General features: G+C 42.3%; 1 protein-coding gene across 3 annotated transcripts; it reads left to right on the top strand.

Moving 5' to 3' along the window:
- Window positions 1-81: 81 nt before the first annotated feature.
- Window positions 82-23,547, top strand: LOC119431984 (uncharacterized). Of its 3 annotated transcripts, XR_007463762.1 has the most exons (11): window positions 82-1,461; window positions 4,366-4,585; window positions 5,692-5,840; window positions 8,760-8,877; window positions 12,318-12,376; window positions 14,952-15,068; window positions 17,533-17,610; window positions 18,421-18,487; window positions 19,974-20,060; window positions 21,645-22,442; window positions 22,676-23,547. XR_007463762.1 is itself a non-coding variant. In XM_037699425.2 (10 exons), exons 1-10 carry the CDS (start codon window positions 1,396-1,398, stop codon window positions 21,701-21,703), a joined length of 1,020 nt encoding a protein of 339 aa, XP_037555353.1. In that variant the 5' UTR covers window positions 82-1,395; the 3' UTR covers window positions 21,704-23,547. The 3 variants fall into 3 exon arrangements, 2 of the variants coding, with proteins under 2 accessions (XP_037555353.1, XP_049512858.1); XM_037699425.2 differs by having other exon boundaries at window positions 21,645-23,547; XM_049656901.1 differs by lacking the exon at window positions 4,366-4,585 and having other exon boundaries at window positions 21,645-23,547.
- Window positions 23,548-24,741: the final 1,194 nt, after the last annotated feature.

Below are 24,741 nucleotides of genomic sequence, written 5' to 3'. Positions count from 1 at the left end.
AGCAGTATTGTGAGTGGAAAACAAATAGTGCAGCTCTTATCTGATCATGCAGAACACTAACAGATGAATGTGGGCATCACAGGTATCAATTTCCAATGGTTGCCTTTTCTCTTTTTAAACCTCTCTAGCCTGGCAGCAGCTAAAAGCTGTTGTATAAATCACAAACTGTCAAATTGACTTGAATATAGGTCGAACAGAAATATTGTTGGACCCCTGTATATTGAACTTGCCGGGAAATATAAAAATAATAGTTAGAATATAGGTCGACCCAGATCTTTTTAGACAGCCGAAATGCTTTGAGCATGACACACCTTTATATACTGTAGCTCAGCTACTAAATCTCGCTAGTCGATGTCACAAGCTGCATCCTCGTTGGAACTGCCAGGGAAGTCATCCTTGTTGGATGCTTCACAGGTGTCCTTGGCACCCCAAACAGTGTTGTCTTTGGTGCCATTGAGCGCGTTAGATATGCAGCATTCTTAAAGCCAGTATGGATAATCTCCAGACTGACTTTACTGTGTGCGCAGCGAAGGAACTCTGTTAGCTCAGTAGTATTGCTAGCTTTGTTCTTGAATATAGGTGCAGATTATTTGGTCACGAATATAGGTCGATAGCTCATTTTCAAAAAAAAGAAAGAGGCCGTACTATATTCGAATAAATATGGTAGTCTATTAACATTTGTAATTGTGACAATGGACCATGGTGCTCTGCTGCTGAGGGCAAAGACATTTTGTTGCTTTAACATGCCAGCCATGGCTGGCTGGCTGGCTGGCCGAGTGCAGTGTTGTATGTTTCGATTAGGATTAAACGATTGCCCTTCCCCCGTCAGACGCTGCCAAAATCTCTGATGTCACGAGGAGTTGGTGCGGGAAGTTCACGTTGGTGTCGCCACCCGTATTTCTCCCATTCAACGCTCACGGTCCCCAAGTGCACCGCATATCTCCGCACTGCGATCCAGATGTGGCCTTGGTACATAAAACCCTTCAATTTTATTAGAAGCTGTCGCCACTGCAGCCACGGTGCCGTGGGCGCGAGACCGCGCCCCCCCTCGCGACGGCTCTAACGGAAAGCAATCTCGAAGGCCGTGCTTTTGCTGTATAGTGGGCGCCAACAACAACCGTCGCGACAGCAATCTCGGACTAATAAAACTAATATCGAAGGCCATGCTTTTGCCGTACTGTAGGCACAAAAAAAAAAAAAAAATGTCGACGTCATGGTGCTTATGTTGTGAACATCATTTGCCACAGGGCATCATCATCATCATCAAAGGCGTGGAGAGGGAAATGAAGGTGTGAAACACAAACAAAACAAGAAAGCACGTGCTTCCCGCTAACGCCAGCAGATTACATGCGAGTTCTCAGATGACAGTTATGTGTATGGTGATAACAGGCGGCAATGCCTCGGGTAGACTTCTTGCCCGCATACGACAATTCTGGCTCTTACACAAGGCTCTACCGCGGCGTAAGTAAACATCGGTCCACCCGAGATAAACTTAAGCATCGCTGATTGATAGGTGCTGATTTGATTGGACACTTATGTACTCGCGCACGCGATAGAGTAACCGGCGTTGTGCGTCTTAAGCCTTCCTACCTTTTGGAAGTCGTAGCACTCAAGAATTCGTGTAGCTTGTGGCAAAAAGAGACTACCGAACGGAACTTTGAACGGGCTTAAAATGGCGTATTACCCGAAAGGTGTTAGGTGGTTTAGAAAATTATTTTGCGTACGCTGCTGGTGCGTTACGTGTCATCCTAGTTGATTCGCACTGCAAGGTGAACGGAACGAATAAGAAAATACTGCAAGTATAAATATAGCTTAACGGCGATGTGCTAACTACAAAATTTGTATGCGAATATGATTCCACTGCTGTTAATTAGGCGTTCTGCTTTATATTGCGGATTCGTTTGTGGAGGAAAGAAACATGCTAAGGGTGGCAGCAACAACAGCTGAAAATTAACAATAAACTTAATTTTAACTGGGCTGTACGGAACGTCCCGGATAATATTTTTTCGACGTGGTTGCAGCGCGTATGTAAATAGCGATAGTACATATCAAGTGAGAAGACGTATCAATTAAGGTAACGATCAGGGTGGGCACGCCATGCCGGTTGGTGGGTAACTATTATAATGAGTAATTACCTTGCTTGGCACTCGTTGCATATGCAAGGCAAAACACGGCCATTCTGAAAAAAAAAAAAAAAAGAAGCAAACCTGTGTACTCTCATATTTGTCAAATACAACCTATGCTTTTCATACATATTCGATTGTCTTTCTTTACTGGGCGTGGCACTACACAGAAAAACGATGTACAGAGGAATGCCTTGCTGCTGAGATGCATCTGTATAGAAGTAAAGACATTTTCAGTGGGTGGTGCATGTGCATTGCATCTCAAAGAACTGAAGATCGACTCGGGTGTGTATGTTAAGCACATTTACCATGAGATTGAGTATCATCATAGCATGAAAATATGTACATTGGTGTTTGTCTCGTTCATAGAATTGTCATAATCTTGTTCAGAATGAGACCTGAGCACGCAGCGTAGTAGTATGCCTTAGGCGACAGAATCTTGACTTGCGCCAGTTGGTGCTTGCTGAGACTCATGTTGTTTAGTGCAAAAGCAGCGAAACATGGAGACACATGAATAACACGAACACAGGGGACGGTGTACTACTTATAACTGTGGTTTTATGCATACATACATCATCATCATCACTTCCATCATTAGCTAAGCATTATCTTGCAGAAAGTTAATCTCTTTATCCTGGATGGCTACACTAGTTGCGCTCACACACTTTCCCTTGCCTGATTGATGAAGTAAGCTTCTGGTATATTTTGCTCTTCAGTTTATCGAGGGGATTTTCTCCGAAACATTGTTTGCTTCAGAAGCGGCGTGTATTGGCAGCTCACAACGGTTGACTAAAGCCCACTGGGCTAATTCCCCACATTCAAGTTATGTTCACGTACTATTTCATTAAAACACTGGCAAATTTGCTATACTATGCCTTACTTGCACTTGGTGTATTGTACCTCGTGATTCTTCAGATTATTTTCCCCCACTTACTGATCATATTGCAGATCTTCGACAACCAACAAGGCACTGAAAAAAACTACGCTTACATTATGCCTTAGGGCGATGTTCTTCACGTGCGATATCTTACACGTATAAGTCCAAATAAAACAGACGTTTACAGGAAGATGGAGGCCTTACGCACGGAGAATTTACATGCATAGGTATATGCAGGTTATAGGTGCCACCATTCTGCCTGTGTGTGTCAATTCTTTTTCTTTTTGGTGCTTACCTGCATACCTGGAAAGAACCAAGCACCAGTACCCCCAGTGTTCCCTGTTTCTTTCATATCTCCAAGCTTCCCTTTGTCCCTGCGCTTTTATTTCTGGCCTTCTACCATGTTCTCTCTCTTTTTTTTTTTTTGACATTAGTTACCCCATACCACTCACCGGCTTAGTATCCTCCTCCTCCCCTTTGAGGGTTGCAGAGAGTGAACTACACGTGCAGTCTGTTTCACACTTAGGGGAAAACTCGGAGCGCCTTGCAATGCACTCCGAGTTTTCCCCGAAGTGTGAAACAGACTCTACATAAAAACGCTGCTAACAAAAGCAGTTGTTGCCCAGAAGAACACAAGTCTCCTTTCAAAACATTCACTGCAGCGATGCTCCTTGTTCTTGAACCTTCGTTCGCTTAAAGAAATGACAAGTAAAAAAAAAAAATGTTGCCTCGGTACTCCTTCAGTGTCTGCCACCATGAGCAGTTTGCCTTGGTCATTAAAGTTGTGCTATCTGCCACAGGTGATGTTTATGCAAAGGTACTGTTAACATTGAGGAAAGAAAATTGGCTGATCACATGCCTATCTGTAAATCAGTGATAAGCAAAGCTTTCCTTGATGTTTACCAAAATGCCCTCACTTCACTTCTCTTTCTTCTTCACTTCTATTAGCTCAGTGCTCCTCGCTCAAGGCACTGTCTGGTGCCATTTTGTTCCTTTCACTTTCCCCCCATGCCCAGATGCTTTTGTTTCCCACTTCTTAACCTCTCTGTTACGGACTTATTCACTTCTTGCCTGTTGTTCAGCTTGTCTATTCACGCACCTACTCTGTGGCACATATCTGTTCTGGTCAAGAATGTTCACTTACCATGCTCATTTGCACATGCACGTGTTCCAAGCTGTCTATTCAGGCACATTCTCAGCGACCCAAGTTGTGTACGTGCACTTGGCAAGACAGCACCAGCCAGCACTTGCAAAGTGGAAGCAACAGGCAAAGAAAGATACACTTTAAAATCACCGCCTGTGTAAAAAAAAAAAGTGTGTGACACAGTTGTTTACGTTGACGTGGCGCTTCCCTTTCAACTGCAGAGCGTCCTGTTCCTTAAGTACACCTGGCACGAGCTGCTGCTGCTCTTCTGTAATGTCGTCAACATTTTTGTGCAACTCGGCATGGGCTTCCCGCTGCTCATCCAGTCTGCGCAAGAAGTGCTCGTCATCCCCCTCAACACCACCTCGATTGACAGCAGCGAAGTCGTTTTGCAGCCCTACGACCCGTTCGCCTTCGATGTCATCGTTCTCTTTTGTGTGGGTTAGTTGATACCTTTGCGTTGCGCGCATAAACTGCATTGCAAAGGCGGTGCGAATTGTTAGGTTTAGGCTAGGCGCCTTTGTTCGCGAAAGGAAAACGTTAAGTCAAGCTTTACTGGACATTTTGTTCTCCTGTAGCAGTCATTTGGTCTTTCGTTTTTTAACCACAACCAAAAATTTGGCGCACCAGAAGATAGTGTAAATGCAGGAAAAAACTTACGCCTACAGAAGAGCTGTAAAGTGAGCTCATTAGTTCATATAACGAGAATACCTGGAGACGGCACAAAGAGACAGGCAAGGGTGACAGCAACTTTTATTTTAAAGGACACACAAATATATAGATAAACTAGTTGAAGATACAAATCTGACTGTTTGCGCATGTTCACCTGGTATATAATTTATGTGTCTTTTCAGATAGATGTTGTTCTTAGTATTCGCTCGTGTTGTCTACTCTTGTCCCGTCTTTTCGTGCTGCTCCAAGTATTCTCATAACTTGTGCATGGCAATGACTTAGTGGCTATGGCTTTCTGCTGCTAAGCACAATACTTGGCCTCTTCTTGGCATTCACCCGCTGTGGGGTCATAGGTTTGGTTTGGAGAAGTCATGGCCTTACTTTGATGAGAGCGTAGTGCAAAAATGCTCGTGCAGTTAAAATTAAGTCCACATTGAGGAATTGTAAGAGGTAAAAATAATTTGGGGAACTCCCCGCCATGGCATCTCTCATAACTCACTGACTTGCTTTGCAGTGCTAAACGAAGTAATTTGATTTTATCTGATCACTATCGGGCTACTGTTATTGTCATAATCATCTTGTTATTGTCATCATACACTTGGGGAAGCTTGCATAAAATTTAGCATTAGAAATGGTACAGCAGCTGCAAAGGACATGGATCAAAGGAACACGTAAGACTCACACATGCATTGGATGTGTGTTCTTAGTGTCGAACCAACCAGCCCTAGCGTTCATCCCAGGTCACCAGCGGTGTAGTTGTTATGTGCAAAGTTTGGGGTATGCGAGAGAGTTGGGGCAGTAGCCGTTGGTGTAGTCGAGTTCAGGGCTTAATGAGTGGCTCAAGTTTGCCATTTTTTTTTCTTCTTCATTGCCAGCATTCGGAGCATGGTTTGGCATCTCCGGAGTTCTTTTGGAGCACCAATACGAGATAGTACTGCACGTAGCCTGCATGGTGTTGGCGTCTGTGTACAGTGTCACGGAGTACTATGTGTCTGGAGACGATGGCAGCTCTCTGCTCATTGTGGTAAGAAATTTTGCCCTTGCAGGTGTCATTCGTGACTAAATTGGTCACCAGGTAGATTGTCGGTGAAGACTGTCACAAATCTTTACTCATTGTGTTAAATGTTATCATCGTGCCAGCAATCCATATTCCCTTTAGGAGTCAATTAATTCTGTTCATTGAAAATTCAGTTTCATGCATTCCCTGCTTCTTCGGATTCATGAAAAGTGTACCGCTGCAGAACGGATTAAGAATTTTGAATTCTTCAGCGAGATCTGTAAAGTCTGTGTTCTCTACAGCGAGAACGCTTTACAGGAACGTCATATGTGAGAACATCAGTTATTTCATGTCAACCGTACTTGGAAAGCACCTGTCAAACAACCAGAAATTTTGCCTGATGTAAAACATTGCAAAAAAAAAAAAAAACAAAAAGCAGGGAACTCAGTGTATGACAACATGCCGACTCCGAAAGCAAACACCCAGTCGTCCACCTTCCAACTATTTTTTCTAGAAAGTTTTGCACATATTGTTAAACTTGCAGCACAGGTCCAATCAGAAGTGTTTTAAAATGTTTGTGACACATTTTAAACATTATTTTCATTGGTGCTTTTGATTTACTATCCTGGCATGTACAACTATACACACAGCACTGAAGGGGAAGGCGATAGTGGAGGCTATCACGACTCTTTGCTTAATATTGTAAGTGCTGTTTGTTGCCCATACACCATTTATTAGCTAAGGCCTCTTTCTCAATACGATAAGCAGAACACTCATCCATACATTGTTGATTTCAGATAGAACTGACTTAGCAAAGAATGTAGTAAATCGACCTTAACTAGCTTGGCGCTCTTTGGCCGTATCTGTCCCTTGCATCACAAAATCATAATCAGTATTTCGCTCGAAAATAGTTTCAAATTATGAAAAAACAAACCAGCTTGTGCGCACTACTGTTTTTGCCAAGCTTAATGTCAAGCTTAGATTGGAAACTCCATTCATGTATCTGTAACATCTTCAAATACTTGAATCACAAAAATTGTGGTCACATTACAGGGTGAAAATAGCTTTCGTTGCGTTCTGTCATTTACACTATATTCAAAAAATGTCAAACTTAGCCCACAGGGTGCTTACTTTGTACTAATTGCTTTGCATGTGTGTATGTTAACCAAAATTTTTCATTGAAATATTTGCTGTAGAAACTTGTAGTTACAATTAGTGTGCAAACGTTAGCCAGAATTTTCCATGGAAATTAAGAAACTTGTAATCAAAATAAGTAAGAGAATGACATTGCTAGCACGTACACAATGCTATCGGCCACACTCCTTTAATGCTGCTTGCAGCAAATACGTGAACAGCCTCATTGTCCGTCATTTTGTAATGAAATATTTTTGTATATTGCGGTGCCTATTTCAGCTAAGTACTATTACCCTCACTTATGGCAAACCTTGAAGAAGTTTCTGTATTTGCCAACTATTTAATGTTATCCATGCTATCCCTAATGATGTCTTGGCTCCAACCATAAAATGTACCATGTGGAATATGTTAAAATTGTTGTTAATCCTTGTGAAGGGGGAGGGGGGGGGGAAGGGGGGGGGGTTGCTTTCTATATTCGTGCATGCCATGCTTTGGATGCATGTTAAAGATCCTCAGGTGGTCAAAATGAATCCAGAGTCCCCCACTACAGCGTGCCTCATAATGAAATCGTGGTTGTGTCACGTGAAACCCCAGAATTCAATTATTTAATTACTGACCTTATTGTGTGGTGCATTACTGTTACCGTATTTCATTCGCTGTACACGATGATGGCAAGCTGCCTGTACTGTCCACTGCACTAGCATTTTCTTTTGATCTCGCATATGTTGCTGAGCATAGTCATGTGAGCCTCATTATTTGCTTTGACATGTCTGATAGGTTATTTCCATATTTATTCAGACATACTGCCAATTCCATAAGGAATTCTTGCAGGCACGGCAAAAAAAGTTTTCCCGCACAATACAGTAGATTCGATAAAAAGTTAACAAAGAACAATCAGGAATAGTATAAGTGGAGTATGAGTGTGGAGCACAAGTGGGTAAAAGATCTGCGCTAATCTGATGAATACCCGCCGTGGTTGCTCAGTGGCTATGGTGTTGGGCTGCTGAGCACGAGGTCGCGGGATCGAATCCCGGCCACGGCGGCCGCATTTCGATAGGGGCGAAATGCGAAAACACCCGTGTACTTAGATTTAGGTGCACGTTAAAGAACCCCAGGTGGGCCAAATTTCCGGAGTCCCCCACTACGGCGTGCCTCATAATCAGAACTGGTTTTGGCACGTAATACCCTATAATTTAATTTTTTTTTAATCTGATGAATACATGATAGCACGACAAGATATTTTAGAAGACAGTACTTAGTAGCTGACAAACTTATTAATGCATAATGCAAGACCGAACGCTAGTCCTGGTATTATACTTCTGCAGTCTGATATGCACAGGTCGTACAATTGAAAAAAAAAAAAAAAAGTTATATTATTTCTTTAACAGATAAATAGTAACAGCGTAACTTTGATATCACGTTACATAGTAGCCCTCGTCTTCCCCTAAAAAAAAGAAAAAGAAAAAAAAGGAAAGAAGAAAGAGAAAGAGAGACCACAAGTGCACAATTTAATTAGTGCTATAAAAATGCGAAATGGCAATAATCACACTGTGTCACCACCCGTGTTACATGGTTTTTACATAAAGCTTGTTTCGTATCTGTTCATAATGTCTTGACATGTACTACACTGCAAGATGACGAGGATTATTATTATTATTGGTTTATACCTCCTTGGCTGTGTCACTTTTTCTTGAAATGAGGCTGCTGCATTCTTCTCAACACGAAGTGACTGCAAGTACTTGAGCAGTGTGTTTCGGACAACCTGTGGTGCAGACGCATGGTTTCTTTCTTTTTTTTTTTTTTTTTTTGCAGTATCGAGCACTAGTGTCCGCAACGCTGACAAGCGTATCAGCAATCCTTGCCATCAAGGCTGTGTTTCATCCGACTTGGACAGAATTTGTGCTTGTCGGAGTCGCTGAAGGAATGATCGGTGAGGCCTTTCTTTCTCTGTTCTGCTTTCTTTTCTCTTTCTTTTTTTCACTCGGGTATATAACACAGCACAATATTGGTTGTATTTGGGCTTTAGTGATGCAGACTGCTTTAAAGAAGCATGCGAAACGAGTGTGTCACAGTGCAAAAGACAGTTTAGAAGGTGTGAAAAAAGAAATCAAGTAACATGCTTGCTGTGTCCTTATTGCAGACACCTTTGATTGAGCTATGATGTAGCCTCGCGCAATAACATATCCTGTCTTTGAACCAAGCATAGACACATGGGTTTGTTATGTGCATGCTAAATCTACACTCAAATGAGTCAAGAGCTGGATTTAGCTGGATTTTCCTACATTTAATTAAAATGTACCTCTGTTAGAACAATGATTCAAGAGGCTATAGGGCAATGGTTAATCATTGATTAGATTAAACAGAGACCTGCATCTTCCCATGCGCATCACAAAAAAACAAAAAAAAAAAAAACGATTTGCACTTACTACTCCTTTTTTCTTGCTCAAGTTCTGCTGTAAGAATGCCTTTATGGTCTGGATCATTCACTGTAACACTTGGCGCTGTATTCTAATAAACATTATTACTGTTAAAAAGACAAATTCGCCACATTGGCTCTGTGACTGTGGTGCACCACTGCTTGAGCACTAGGTCGTGGGCTCAATTCCGACCCGCCATTGCATTCTGCCTTCATTACATTCGGGGCAGAATGCCAAACAAGCATGTGTACTTAGATTTGTGTGTATATTCAAGAACCCCAGGAGGTTGGAAAGGAGGCCACTCTACACTATGGTGTTCCCCATAGCATGTGTGTTTCTTTGATATGTTAAATCCCACGATGTGGTTTTATTTATTATATTATTATTTATTATATCTGTCAATCTTTTTTATTATATTTGGTTTGATTTATTAATAAGGCAAACAACATCACTTCTATGTAGTATCCCATTTACATTTTAGCTGGAAACTTGACGAGGCAGATACATCAAGGAGTAAGATAAAGAATGTGTCGCCGCCATTGCAGTGCTCTTGCATCTATGGCTGTTGCGTTGAGTGCCTGAAAAATTGTGGTCAGCACTTTGCACGTCACTAAAGAGAGCTCTTGTGTCTGTTGCGAATTCTTAAAGAAGTTTCAAGGTGGTTGCACTTTTCGAATGTGGAATATGCTTGCATGCACTTCTGGGGTTTGAATTTGAACACGTTTGACATTTCAAGGTCAAGTTATGGGGGGTCTGGTACCTCACAGGAAAAGTGACCATCACGGGTACGAGCTTAGTGAGCCACGGGGCTGTGTCAGCTGTCTCTTGGCGTAATGTAGCGCGCTGCTGTGCACGCGCTCAGACCGCAAAAGCACGGCGCCGAGCGCTGCACGTGCGAGAAAACACAGTATTGCCCTAAGTTAACAGGAACAATTTATTTGCTATAAAAATGCATTTCTGAAGTTGACAGATCTAGAGCAGTTAGTCTCATCAATACTAAACGAATGGAACTCGGCCAAATTATTAAGGTGAAAGCCTTAGACGAGGCTCATGGGACGAAAATTTGACCGTCCGGCGTCATTGCACCAAAATTAAATTGCACCAAAATCGATGGTGCCACCATTGATGGTTGAACCCATGACCATTGGTGGGAGTCAAACCGACGACCTTTAGTGTTAATTAAGGCGAAGTTAAATAAGGGGCAGTTAATTTAGATATAGTTCATTTAGTCACTTGAACCAACGACTCTTGGTGTTAATTAGGGTGAAGTTAATTAAGGTAGAGTTAATTAAGGCACTCGAACCCGCAACCTGTGGTGGGAGAAAACAAGTAATAGGAAGTAACAATGCATTAGAATGAAAATTTCGAGTAATGTAATGAATGTCTCATGAGCGCATAGGCCTTTCTTACTTGACTTACTTTTATTGTTATTATTATTATTGATATGTCACCAGGGACGACAACGATGAAGTGCGCGCGCGAAGGCACTGGCGCTCTGGCACGAGCGTGCCTCACGGAACGAACGCCTCGCCAGTGTTTTCTCCGACGCCTGGACTACTGTCTCCTAATATGTTTCTGTTTCCTTGAGTGTAATAAATCGTCGGCAGCCAACTACGGCTGTAGAGACACAACAATTATTACAATTGAAAGGGAGAAAAGGAAAGCAAAGAGAAATGCTGGCAGCAGCCACCTCGTTGAGGCACTACACCTGCCCATACGAGGCACCTGCCTATTGCAACCTGCATGGTGTATCACACATGGTATGTGACAATTTTTCTGTCCCCTCCTCCTTCAGGAAGGAGTTGTCAGAAACGTAGAAATTGAAGGTAGGCAGGAGGGAAGGAAAGTGAAAAGACTAAACTAAAACAATGACAAAGTATGGAGTGTGGCAGACGAAGAAAATATAACTGCTGGTCGCACTGTTAAAAATGTAAGCAGGGCGTACGGCTGCGTATCGCGCTCAGGTGCGCTTACAGCCCTGTACATCCACGGCTGAGACGTGCGCTGACTCGCACCCCGCCCCCTCGCGCGCGCTTGATCGCGTTGCTGCGAGCTTGCTCCCCTCCCCCTCTTTCCTTTTGCTTGCATGAGAAGGTGGCACTTCGTGTCTCACCCTCGCATGCTTTCACTTGAACCTAAAGCACGTGTTGTACGGGGGGGGGGGGGGGGGGGGCAATAGGATCTTATTGCACTTGGACTTATTACGAAACATGATGCGGCTTCACTTCAGCGGTCGCTCTTGTGATGCCGCGCATTTGAGGTGCGTTTGCAAGCAGCCACTTGTAATTGAATCCTTTGACCATATGCGTCTGCGGAAGTTTCCATTTACTGCCTCGGCATTCCTTTTCGGCGACAGTGAAATTTCTTTATATTGAAATCACATACAAACACACTTTGTTATATTGAGGTTCTAAATACATGGTGTTCTGTGGACAAGAGGTTACGAAAAGTTAAATACTTCGTTGTATTGAAGTTTAACTTTATTTAGATATGTGTCATATCTATCCGTGCTTACGCTCCTCTCATCACGAATTTTCCCTCGACAAGCATCACACATCACCTTCATCCTCACGACATCACTGCATCGATGTCCCACACTGCGCATATGCCCTGATTTGATGTTGCATTTTGGCATAGCTCGTGAACAGTGTATCTTATAAACATAAACATTGCATGGGATTATGTGTTGTAAGTAAACACAATGTTGGTATACAATGTTTTACACATTGACGTTGGTTGTGCAGCGTTAATTAATGGCTTCACATAGATTTCAACATGTACAGGTATGTTGTATCTGCACAAATATTTTTAACGACTTCTCTCACCTCTGCATCTACCCAAGCTGTATTTGAACAAATTCGTAACACTACTGACTTGCTTCTGATGCCAGTCCTAAAACGTGAGGCAATGCTCGAGTGTATTTATTTATTTTTTTTTTTTTTCTTTTCTCCAGAGATGTACAGATCATTCTGCAAGTTTCTCGCCATGCTGAAACTGGAGTTCGTGTCATATGTAAGTTGCCGCATTGATATCTGCCGACGTTTACAATTTCGTTATAGAATGCTCAATTTTTTAGCTTGTTTACGAGTGTTGTAATTACACCAATAACTTTACGATTTTCACTTTGTGTTTTGTTCAAGACAAAACTGATTTCAAAAGAATACGAATATACAGTCGCCGCAAACAAATTTTGCAGAACGGAGTTTTTTAGATTCTAATAATTATTCAAACCTAACCACAGCACCACCACCACAGCATAATATAATGGTAGCCAAAGTTTTGGCTGCCATTACATGAATATTTCAGGATTAAAGTTTGAATGCAGTCAAACCCACTTACAATCAAATCTAGATATAACAAATTACATGCATGGACTGCCGAAAATCGTATGTTATTCTGAAAGGTCGTTATAGTGAAAGCCCCAAAATTAAGTATTCTGCCTACCGACCCATCAGTTCACAAGTTGTCACCGTTTGAGCTATCCACAAAAACGTTGCTGTTGGCTCTCGGCCTGCGCTGTTGCTGTTTTCCATAGATTCCGCCGCCACACACCGCCAAAGCACCGTATAATAAGAGTGAAGCGCGAAAAGCAGATGCCGACACTGAGAAAACTACTGACAAAGAGGGAGCTCCATGTCGCCTCCAAAGTGAAGTGTTTCTTGTTCTTTTTGTTTTTCACGTTCCTTGCCGTGTACACAGCAGCTGTCTCATTTGAGGTGAACACCTGAACTATTCAAAAGCGCAAGCATGCGTAAATGACACCAGTCCAGAAAATGCAAAGTGCGACCATGTGGCATCCCTGTGAGTACGAAGGTTACATTTCTCTGCACGCGTAGCTAGTACGACGACCGCAGAAAGAAGCGCGAAAGAAAGAGGTGTGCGCAGAAAGAAGGGCGAAAGAAGGAAGAGATGCACCTTCGGTGCTAGGCTTGTCTGGGCAGAGCATGCGCTCGCAAAACCTGATGCGTCATCACCTCCACAGTAAGAAAAGAAAAAATAAGTTCTCGCTTTTTTTTATTGAATGCCTTCTCAGGTTTTCCGAACCCGTGCCCCGCGGCTGTCCGCTTTCTGCGCCTTGTCGTCTGCTAGCCTACTTTTTCGGCTGCCGTGAAGGATACATAGAAATCTAAGAATCCCCAGATTTTGGAATATTAGTTTGTAGTACTGAGGCATTATTAACATGACACGGATACTCAGTAACGATTGTTATTCTGAAAAGTTCGGTATTCTGACGTTCGTAGCGCTGAACCATTTTTACATTGAAAGCATAAGAAGTCAGCAGGGGATTTCTGAAAAGTTTGTTAATGTGGTGTTTGTAGTAACGAGATTTCACTGTATAACAATATTCAAGTGGCATGAAAATTTCATTGTTGTAACCGATAATTGTTATAACTGGGTGGCATGAAAAAATTGAAAATAGGCAGATGGAAGAGCTGTTGTGAAAAAACCATAGTGGCGGGGAGGCCACCTTCCTCCATCTGGCTACTGATTGTGTTGACTCGTTTAACTGTTTAACTCTGCTTCCTGCGCACTCCGATCGCATGAAACAAGCCGCGGCTGATAGCGTTCAAGAATGGCACTGCTTAAACAACTGCAAAGTGGGGTCACGGGCGGCAAGTAACATGCGAGCTCCGCCGAGGCATTGCTTTGGTGGCCTCAAAAGGGGCCTTTTAAGAAAATGTGAGAAGGTTGCTGCAGCAGCCTCTCAGCTTGAGAAATCCAGAAGCTGGGGCAAGAGCGCCACAAGCACCTTGCCACGTACTTCTCACTGGCTTGCACGAGAAAACCCCATGTCGGTCAACTTTGCTTGCTTTACATGAAGCTTGCCAACATCCTTCTCTCATGAAGGTCCCTCGTGAAAACGAAGCCCCAGTGGGACTGAATCAGCTGTAGGGCCTTCTGCGAGGACAACATTGAGGCATCCTGCCCTACTGCGTTATCGCTGCCATCGCCGCCGTCACTGGCGCCATCGTTATCTGATGCAAGCATGTTCGTGACGATCGCCTCATCGATTAGAAGCACTTCATTTCCAAATCTATAGCAGTGTGCTTTCTTTCACCGGCAACATCATGCATTGCCGATGATCAGCGGGCGGATCTGCAGCGGGCGGGCGGATTTGTTGGCGACCAGCTCACTGGCGAAAAAATAATCGGATGTGCACACGGTAGTGCAAAGCATGTTTCAGATGAACACGCGCGCCGTGGCCGTGCTGCAAAGGAAGTCGCGAGGCCTTCGCCGCTGTCAGCGCCAGTCAGTCACGAGATGACGAGAATTGCAGCTTCCGCACTGCCTTGGTTGCAATGCTGTCTTGTCTTGGCTCATGACGATTGCACCCAGTTTGCACCACGTAGGTTGCACGTCGCCATCAAAATAGCCTGTCCACCACCACAGTTGGCCCCAAACGTGTTGCACGCTATGCCTAGCATCTCTACTAGGTGGGGGTTCCTTGGCACTTGATGAAGCTTAGCAGGGTTCTCTGGGACCAACATGGTTGAGAGCCCCTGATTTAAGGCACCGCATTGGCTTAATGCCTATGGTGTTACGCTGCTGAGCATGAAATTACATTTTTGATTTTCTTATGACGCAGGTCATATTTGGGATCCTGGTGCTGAATGCCGGTGTTAATAGCTCCTTGTGGCAGTTCACAACTCTGATGATCATTCTTGCATACAGTCTTGCCCTGTGGTTGATTGGGTCATTTGGTGTAAGTGTTTTCGTGATGCTTTGTATCAGATTGTATCAGTTTTGTATGTGTGCATTCATTAATTCATTCATTGTTTGCTTGTTCAGACAATGATCATACAAAAAAAGATTTGTCTCGTCTATGAAAGTGATAAAAAAAAATGTGAATTCGTGACACTGTAGTACCCTCAGCTGCCATTTTGCACTGCCTTGTTACAGTAGCTGCATGTTTCAGCTAAGCCTGCATCAAATGAGTCGGATTTCTCCCGCTTAGCATTTGTTTAACATTCTTTTTGCTGCTTTTGAGATGTAAAAGCACTGGTTGATGTGGTGCGTGTTGTTTTAACCACATGGCATGATGGCTCAGAGTGGTTCTAGCATTCAACTCCTGAGGTTGCACAAGATTGAGGATGCAATGCAAAAATGTACATGTGTGCTTTAGCCTAGAGAGACAGCGAAATGAGATAGGAAAAGCATGGAGGTTAACCGAAAGAGAAGCGACTGGTTTGCTACACTACACTAGGGACAGGAAAGAAGGAAAGAATAGCAAAGAAAGAAAGCAAACACATTAAAAAAAAATAAGGGGGTTGGAGAACGCCTCTAGCAGGCCCAGTGATGGAAGTGCTGCTCCAGTCGCTCCAAACTGCTCCAAAAGCAAAATGCTGCTACATGCTGCTCCAAACTGTTATTTTTGTTAGCAACTGCTCTGAACCTGCACCGAAACGGTGCTGGGAAATTCGATCTCGTACTGATTACCAACTGCTGCTGTGGCAACTGTGATATCTGACTGATTAACAAAATCGAGCCCCTCGGTTACCCTTCTTCTTTCGTTTATTCATTGCGAGGGTCTCGAAACTGGCAGCCTTGAAATCATTAGGTAGCATGCGAGGGTTTATTAGCCACGTGCCTGCTCTCCCAAGATCACGTGTTACATGACGCCATCGGGCTAAAAAGGATGTTCCACATCCAGCCACCATGATTCTATAGCCCTAGGAGCCCTATAGCCCTAGGAGCTGGCTAACGCTCCTAGGGCTATAGATCTAGTAAACATAAATACCCAAGTTAGTGGACGAATTGATGATGGCCATCGCCGTAGCACAATTGGTAGTGCAACGCACGTGTAATGCGGAGGTTGCGGGTTCGGCTCTTGCCGGCAACAAGTTATCTTTTCGTCCACTTTCATTTGCCTTTTCATTATTTTGTACATTTGAATTTCAACCACATTTAATTTCCCCGATGCTTTCCTTGGCTTCATTGTCTGTTGGTTTTATGTGGTTATGATTAGTACTGTGGTGCTCAGTTTTGTCGGCTTTGATCTCATTTCTATCACAAGAACTGGCATTTCAAATATATAGCTCATTTAGCTGTATTTTTGAACTTGACATGCAGACTATTTTGATGAAATGTGAAAGTGACTGAGATTACTTGGATCTCGTACCAATTATCAACTGCTGCTTTGGCAACGGTTTTATGTGATGTTGGTTACCTTTATAATGTGGTGCTCAGCTTTACCGGTTTGATCTCATTTCTGCCACAAGTACTGGTATTTTAAATATCTAGCTCATTTTACTGCCCGTTCGACAACCATCCATCTTCTTAATTATTTGTTTCTTGTAATTTGCTTTCATAATGTATGTGCAATATCTCTCATAATAAATATTAGTATTTATGAGACGCTTCGGCGATGCTTTAACTCCAGGAGTCATATGGCATATTTTGCCATCTACTCCGAAAACACGAGTAGTTGCTCCGAAAACACTTATGGCTGCTCCAAAATGTAAAATGTCGCTTCCATCACTGTAAGCCTCTAATAGGATCAAAGTCTCTCTATAGGCCACTAGAATGCAAAACCTTCAATAGCACCTTGACTAACTTCTGGTGTGACGACCGTATCAGCTGGCATTCTACGATTGTCCGCTCCAAAAGTGGGCGGTCTTCGAGACAGGCCAACGTAGTTGTGAGCGGCTGCCTTTGTCTACTGTAGCAAGGATAGCCTCAAACATGTTTTTTACATTTTAAACTTTATAGACACACAGTATACATACATACAGCAGTATCTGGAGTGGCGCTTAAGGCATCGGCTTTCCTAATTGGGCCGCATCAGCCACATACATTTCACACTGTGTACGATCAAGGTTGAAAAGTATGTACAAAATACAAAAGTGCCTATAAAATACAATTACAAATATGGGCAAGTAGCAAGGCTGAAAAGTGTCTACAAAATGCAAGATACAGTGGTTACAAATCGCACCGGTATTTTTAAAAAGTTCACTCTCCTGCGCACAAAATAAGAGGAAAATTTGATGTTTTCTCTATGCAGTTGTCACAAGTGGCACAGTTCATTTTGATGTGGAAGGGTGTGCAATAAGGAAGCCCAGGTGGTTAAAATTATCCCAACACCTTGGTGCCTCTCATAGCTTGTGTGTTGCTTTGGGGCGTGAAACCCCAGAGTTCGATTTGATGCTTCTTTGACTTCGCAATTACAGGTGAGAAAAGAACGTCCAATCATGGTGTACACATACGTTGCACTCAGCATGATAGCGCCACTGTTTCTTGTTTTAGAGGTGAGTGATGACATTCCAGATATAGTACAGTAACACTTTACTTGAACAAGCCTTAAGGGGCATCATGAAGGCTTCTAGTTTATGTGAAAGTTCATTCATGTGAAACTTGAATGCATGGGCTCACTGTTGGCAGTGGGACTGTTGGTTGCCAAGTCCTCCGAGGAAAGTGTTGTTTGGTTATGTGCATTCCACAGTAATAAACAAAATAAAGAGTAGAACGTCAACAATATGTTTGATCACATCGCACCTAAAATGTTTTACTTGGCTTGTTTTTTGCTATGGGTAATTGCATAATTAGTAATCTTTAAAAGAGAGAATGATGCAAATATTTAATGTTAGATGTCTGAATAATTCTTTCTCTCCATCAATATTTGATTTGTGGTTGATATTAATACTGGAACTGTATACTCTATGTGCATCAATTAGTAATCAAGCACATGTGTTTTGAAGACTGTGAATAGGTACTCGCTGCTAACAAAATTTTTTTCAGATTTTTAAATCTTTTTTGCTTTAGGCACTGTTAAGTGTGAAATAATATTTTGATAAGCGCACATGGCAATTCAGTGGTGGAGCACTTTGGCTTCATCTTCCCACGCGATTGCATAGGATTGGCTGGCTTTTGCTTAATATTGCATAAATATTGCACAGGATTGGGTGATGAATTAGTTATTAGCTGTGTATGCTGCTGCATGCACTGGTGTGCGCAGATCTGCTTTTTAAGACCTATTTTTACAGCAGAATTTGGAACCGAGGTGCAGGTTGACGTGGTATGCTGCATTCTGTGCAAGCTTTCTTGTCCTTCTATTTCAGATCAGTGCCAGATTTCCGAGCAAAACCATTCAGATCGCCGACATACCCGTTGTGCACGTTGTTGCAGGTGGGTTCTTTTAGCATTTGCGTATTCACTTCACATACAATTTCCTGCGCATGCATACTCAGGGACACACAGTTACAGATGCATCTTGCATCGTGTGCATTCTATAGAAAGTGTGCTGGCATGCAGTATGACAGAGGTTGTCATTGGGCTGTTGTCTACGGGAGATGTAGGCAACTGTCTCCCAATTTCTAGCTTATGAGACATTTTTGGAACACTTTGTTCCTCCTCATAGTATGGAGCTGTTTAAATGACTTGTACATAAGACATTGGATGGAGCTGTTAGTTGGGCCACTACAGAAGTGCTTGTCATAGTATTTGTCATGTCTTCATATTAGCGGTGTGCGAATGTTCGATCCGAATATGTGAGTATTCTATTCGACCATAAAGACACTTTTGCTATTTTTAATAGTCAAACCTGCGAAAATTGCCGTTGTCGCTTTTTAAGTCAGTGTTTCGCCGTAGTACAGCTGTGTTATGCGGCGAAGCATGCTGAATGCATTACAGTGAAGTGTATTAGACATGCAGTGAAGCGTATTTGAGAAGAGGACACTGTCACAGAGCCCCTTCTGGTGCTTATGGCTAGCCGACACTGTCAACTCAAGTACCCATACTGTGCTGCCTCTTCATGCATCTGGACAACACTAGCTGCCAGGTGGACACCTCCGTGTCAGCGACTAATCTGAATAAGTGCCAAAACACAAGGTTTGCAAACTACAAATTTGACGAAGTAGCAAGCTTGGCAGTGTTTTTAGCCCCTTTTGCTAAAGTAGTTGTGCACCACCAGGATGGTTTAATGGCAAACTAGTTTAAAAACGTGGCTTTAGAAGAAGCAAGGAACATTTCAACTCCAAGGAACCCAGATATGTCCGCAACAACAAAAGCTTCTGAAGACACTCCCTCCACATCCGGACTGTGGAAAGACCTTTGTAAGGTCATCAACCAGCAGGAATTTTCACTGTGACAAGCACAGGTCTAGGATGAAATTTTGGGGCAGAAAGAAGATCCATGTGAGTGGTGGCCTTGCATGGTGCCCACTGTTGGCTCGGCTTGCGAGGAGATACCTGCAGATACCATACACTAGTGTGTCCATCGAGCAGCTCTTTTCGTTGTTTAGAGGAATTGTGGCATGAAGGAGGGTACCCTGTTTCCCGAACTTGTCAAGCAGCTATCCTTCTTTTATGACAACAATAAATAACTGCAGTTATGATACTGTCAACCAAAAGTGTTGTACCAAAGATTTTTGTTGACCACAAAGCGTAATTTTCCTGTACGATTATTTGCTGTGCAATAAACTAGCTTTTTTTTTTTTCGTACATCTGACTGGTGAAAAAAAAGTGCATTTTTGCAGAACCAATAGTATTCGTATTCAAAAAATATTCGATTCGATTTGCACTTGGTTTTCATTATTCGAATTCGCTTCGAAGTTGAAAATTTGATATCAGCAGAGCCCTAGTTCATATGCTTGGTGCAATTTTGCTTCTTTTAGGTGGCTTCTGCATTCTCATGCGAGTCTATCTCCACATTGAATTGCTTCACGTCTTCAAGAACTTCAATTGCGGACTTATTAATCAAGGTGAGTAATACAATAATTAATAGTGCATCTTCATTTTTCTTAATGAGTAAATGTCATCAATATGTCGAAAGCCCCACACCGTGAGACCCTTACCCCAACTTAAATGACAGAGTTGGCTCCAGAAAAGGTGGTAATTGATTAATCAGTTTTGCAAGTTCTTACAACAATAACCCTCGCACTAAGAAAATCCCCTGTTTGCTGCCGTGAGAGGTTACCTCCATTAAGCATTGCACATCAAAAATGTAAATATGCAATCTTATGTTTGTGGTATAGCATTAAGGATATCAGAATATTCTTGAAATTTTGATTAAAAAGTAAACGTAAATTAATTTTCCAGCAGCTTAGTGGCTGTGACTTTTTGTTGCCGAGCTCAAAGTCGCAGGTTCGTTCCTGGTTGCGGTGGCCACATTTTGATGCAAAGCGCATCAAAAACGAATGCAAAAACGCTTGTGTACTTAGATTTAGGTGCACATTAAAAAACTCCAGGCGGTCACGATATATCCGATATATATCCCCCACTGCGACATGCCTCATAATCAGATCATCATGGTTTTGGCACGGAAAGCATCAGAAAGTAATTTTAATTTAAGGCCAGCAGTGAATCAATGCGTGGTGTCTAGCTTACATTTCTCGGAACCTCACGGTGTTTGTTTTGTGCCAAGATGCGACGAAGTTGCGGAGAGACTCCCAATAAAAGTGACTGTATGGATCAAAAGATGCTGAGAAGACGGTCAGTGATGTTTAAAATCTGTAACTGCACTTGACCTGGCGCTAATCAAAAAATACATTTCCATATAGCTATTTCTTTCTGATATGACTGTGTGCCCCCCTCCATTCTTTTGGCATATTGACTCGGTGGCACAACGGTAGCATGTCTGTCTTGGGTGCAAAATATAGACATCTGTGAACTCGGCCTCCCCAGGACTGTAATTATTTGTCTGAATTATTCAAAAGCAGTAATTAACCCTGAAAAGCCCAAACACCATTCTAATTCATGAAAAATGATAATGCCTTGTTCACCTTTATATCTGGCTATGACGAGTAAATTATTAAATAAAACTATTAAAAGTTGATTTTGTAACTGATTAGTATAAGAATACGATTAATTAGTCATTGCCCTTCTTAAACCACAGCTGAAGACATGCTCTAGGATATAAAAAACACTGGCTATGGGCTTTGCATTAAGTTTCCAATGCTGAAGTCAGAACTAGGAGGTATCAGAATGAGTGTACGAAAAATTATGCGGGTTAGTCATTGTGCGTTAACAGACCTGCTTGTAAAGCATGGATGCCAACTGGGAATTTCAACCACAATCGAATCAAAGATGGGTTGTGTTAACTATTGCTCATTAAACAGAAGTCATCTGTATACTGCACAAGTGTGTGATGATAAGATTAGTTGGCTTGAGTAAAGCAACATGCAAACAGCGCTGACAACAGGACAGGCTATGTAGTCTGCTGCACTTTGCCTTGTCATCTGTGCTGTTGGTACAATTTTGATGCATTGTCCGTTGAACAAGGCACAAAATGGCTTTCTGAGCAACATTCTAATTTATAAACCATTTTTTTTTCTTTTTTTTTAAAGAATTCCTAGGTCTTCTAACACCAGAGACCACTGGCCTGCTATCTGGGAGGAGACATTGAATTGATGGTCGTGCCAGATGGACCGTGTCACAAAAGAGCCTTGGTGCGTGCGTTACACCTAGGCAATCATGGGAGGACTACTTTGAATGCAACGGCATTTAAGAGGTGCGAGGAGAACTCAGAAATTATTAATCCTCCGTGCTCGTTGTGTAATCTAACTGAGCTAACATGGCTTGTCTTGTCTAGGCTACACATAACCAGCGAGACTTCCTGTAGAAAAATGCCTATGTCTTCTAGATGGCCATCTTGCTGTTGTTTAATGCCTTGCTAACACTAACCTGTGAACCCGGAAAACGTGCTAGCCGACTTTAAGATGGCTGGCACCCATTTGGTGATTTTTTTAACAGCTCTATTTAACAGTTATTGTTATACTCTTGTTTGACTTTGGTTTTAAGACATTATTATTTTTGTACGTTTTTTTTTTATACTTACATGTTTACTTAATTTCTAGTGATAGCACTATGCATGCATGTGTTGCATGAGAACTGTTAGAGGCCCCTTTACTCAGGGTTTCTGTTGGAGTGATTTGGGAGGCGTTTCGACGATGCGATGTAATGCTTGCAACACTGAGCTCTAAAAATTCATTTGTTTATGATTGTACTGGAAAAGGGACAACTTTGTAAATGGGAAAAGTTCATCGGTGAATTGCTAAGCTTGGATGAAATAACCATTCTTACTATCTAGTTTCAGAGCACCAGAAGAATCACTTAATTGTGATTTTTTTGAAATTAGTATTCCTGTTCTTTACGTCACCTGATGATCTGCCCTAGAAGATCCTGAAGCATGAATATATATTTACTAATCAATGTTTATGCTTCAAGACTAGAAAAACTGCTACACTTTGCAGCTCTCGAATATATCCTGTTATCTTAGTGCTAGATTTTGCTTTACAAGAGATAAAGTGTATAAAAGGTGGCCCCTGGGTCCAGTATTGTCACCAATTGCACAGTGATAGTAGAGATTGATGGAAAGATGTTGGTACATTTCAAATAGTAGTCATTACCCAGTGCCTTAAGAAATTTTGCATGCAGCATGTTGTCCTGAATCTCAATTTTTGTGCAGCTACGAAAAAAAAAAAAGAATAGCGTGAAAGTTGAATTTTTATTTAGGGACCAAGTAGGCACTGCATATTTCTTTATTCATTCTGCGAGTTCATGCGTCAGTTTAGCCTGTTTTGTGGCTGGTGCACTGTTGGTCGTTCAGTCCATGAATCAAGTCATCAGCAACTCGTGGATGAAACAAAACCAAGAAAAAAAACCAAAGAACTTTACATCGTGATTTGTGTCAAATGAACTGTTTGCACTTGAAAACGACTTGCATCGTGTTAAGCAGCCTGTGTGTGTGAGACTCCCGGGAGCTGAAGATCAACACAACCACTCATTTTAAAAATATAGCGAGTTCGGCATTGAATAACTCGTAACTGTAATATTTTTTTTAATTCTCGTTCATTTATTTCATGTAGCTTTTGGAATACAATGTAGTGTCAGTAACCTAAGAGCCTATGTGTGAAGTGTACTGTATGTTTAGAATGATGCAATGTGCGCCTGGAGACAAACACAACATTAAATTATGAATATGTGAATCAAGATCACCTATAAAAACATAATATGAGCTGAAAGAATTGGTCAATAACGAATAATTTTTTTCAGTCAGGCCACTACCTCTTGTTTCATGCTCTTTATTATTATCATTACAACAAGTTCAGATTTAAGATGTGTGAAGCCTGTTCTACACTTCTATACGACATGTCAAAGCTCTTTTCAGTTCTCTGTAAGAAGTTCGTGATGGATGTTTGTGGCAGCCTGTTTACCTGATGGCATGTTACCAGCAGAAATAAATGGATTCTATAATTTTTTACATTGCCTGTTTGTGTTATGTTCTGACTAACAAGCACAAAAACAATGTTCTATTTTCACACCTCGCAATACTGTTACGACTGTGAATGTGCATGACCGTGAGGTGTTCCGGGGAAGTGCCAATGCCTGATAGAAACATAAAGTGAAACTTTGCTGCCAAAACAAGAATCACGTTTTCCATATGTTTGCAAGGTGGTCACTTTACTAAGAGCATGTTTCTGACAGCTTTTACACATTTTGGCCTTCCCCCAGAGCGTCGAAAGTTTCCCTGTCTGTCTCTACATGTTCAAAGCTTTATATCTGTCCTCTTTATGTGCAAATTAAGTCTGTCAGTCATAAATTTCATTTTGACACATTTCTAGTATATGAAGTTCTGGAAAATATTCTTTTATCAATACAACGTCGAATAGAATGAAGTGCTGTTTTCCCTCTGAAGCCAAAAAATGAGTGGTGTTATGCTGTACTTGATACCAATGAGGTTGTTCTCAGTTTAGTAGTAGACCTGTGTTTAATGGCGATCCTTTATTACATAGAAAGTGTTGCTTACCAGATTTCCTCCAAAATACTGATGTCTGGTTTTCCCATCTTTATGGCTCGTTAGGCGAATCTGTGCGGCAGACTAAATCGGGGACCACACCTTTGTATTATTGTCATGTCCAGCGTCGTTCGCCACCTGTCAAGGGTTCTAAAACCAGAAGGGCAGCAGTAGTACTTTCCCACCACGCCCCCTCTTTGTCCATCTGCCAGTCTGCGCTGGCAGGTCAGCGCGCTTGTCGCATGTCACTTTCGGGCCCGGAGTGTAAATCGAAAGCTAGTCTTGTGACTTTTTACTCGAAAATACAAAAGGAAACTGATGTGCGTCTACAAACGGCATCGGGAACGAGAGACCGCCGCAGATGTGTCGCAAAGATGGCGGCCGTGAACAACTTTGTTGGCATCTCGTACACTCGCTTTCATTTGCGAGGCGGATTGGTGGTTTTCCGAGCATCGCGCTGCTGCTGCAAATAGATCTATGCCGCTTCGGCTCTAAACCGTAACTTTAGCCGCCGACACCCGACGACAGGAGCGCTGATTAGACCTAACCATCAATTAGGCAGTGTGGCCGTGATGGGAATTCGCTGTTGGCCGATGTAGTAACGGCCCGCAAGTTGTCGCGGAACTCTCCTGTCGTCCGTCTGCTCT

Source organism: Dermacentor silvarum, chromosome 10 (genome assembly GCF_013339745.2).
Source record: "Dermacentor silvarum isolate Dsil-2018 chromosome 10, BIME_Dsil_1.4, whole genome shotgun sequence".
Classification (NCBI taxonomy): Eukaryota; Metazoa; Arthropoda; class Arachnida; order Ixodida; family Ixodidae; genus Dermacentor; species Dermacentor silvarum.
This window is presented reverse-complemented; position numbering and strand designations above follow the sequence as displayed.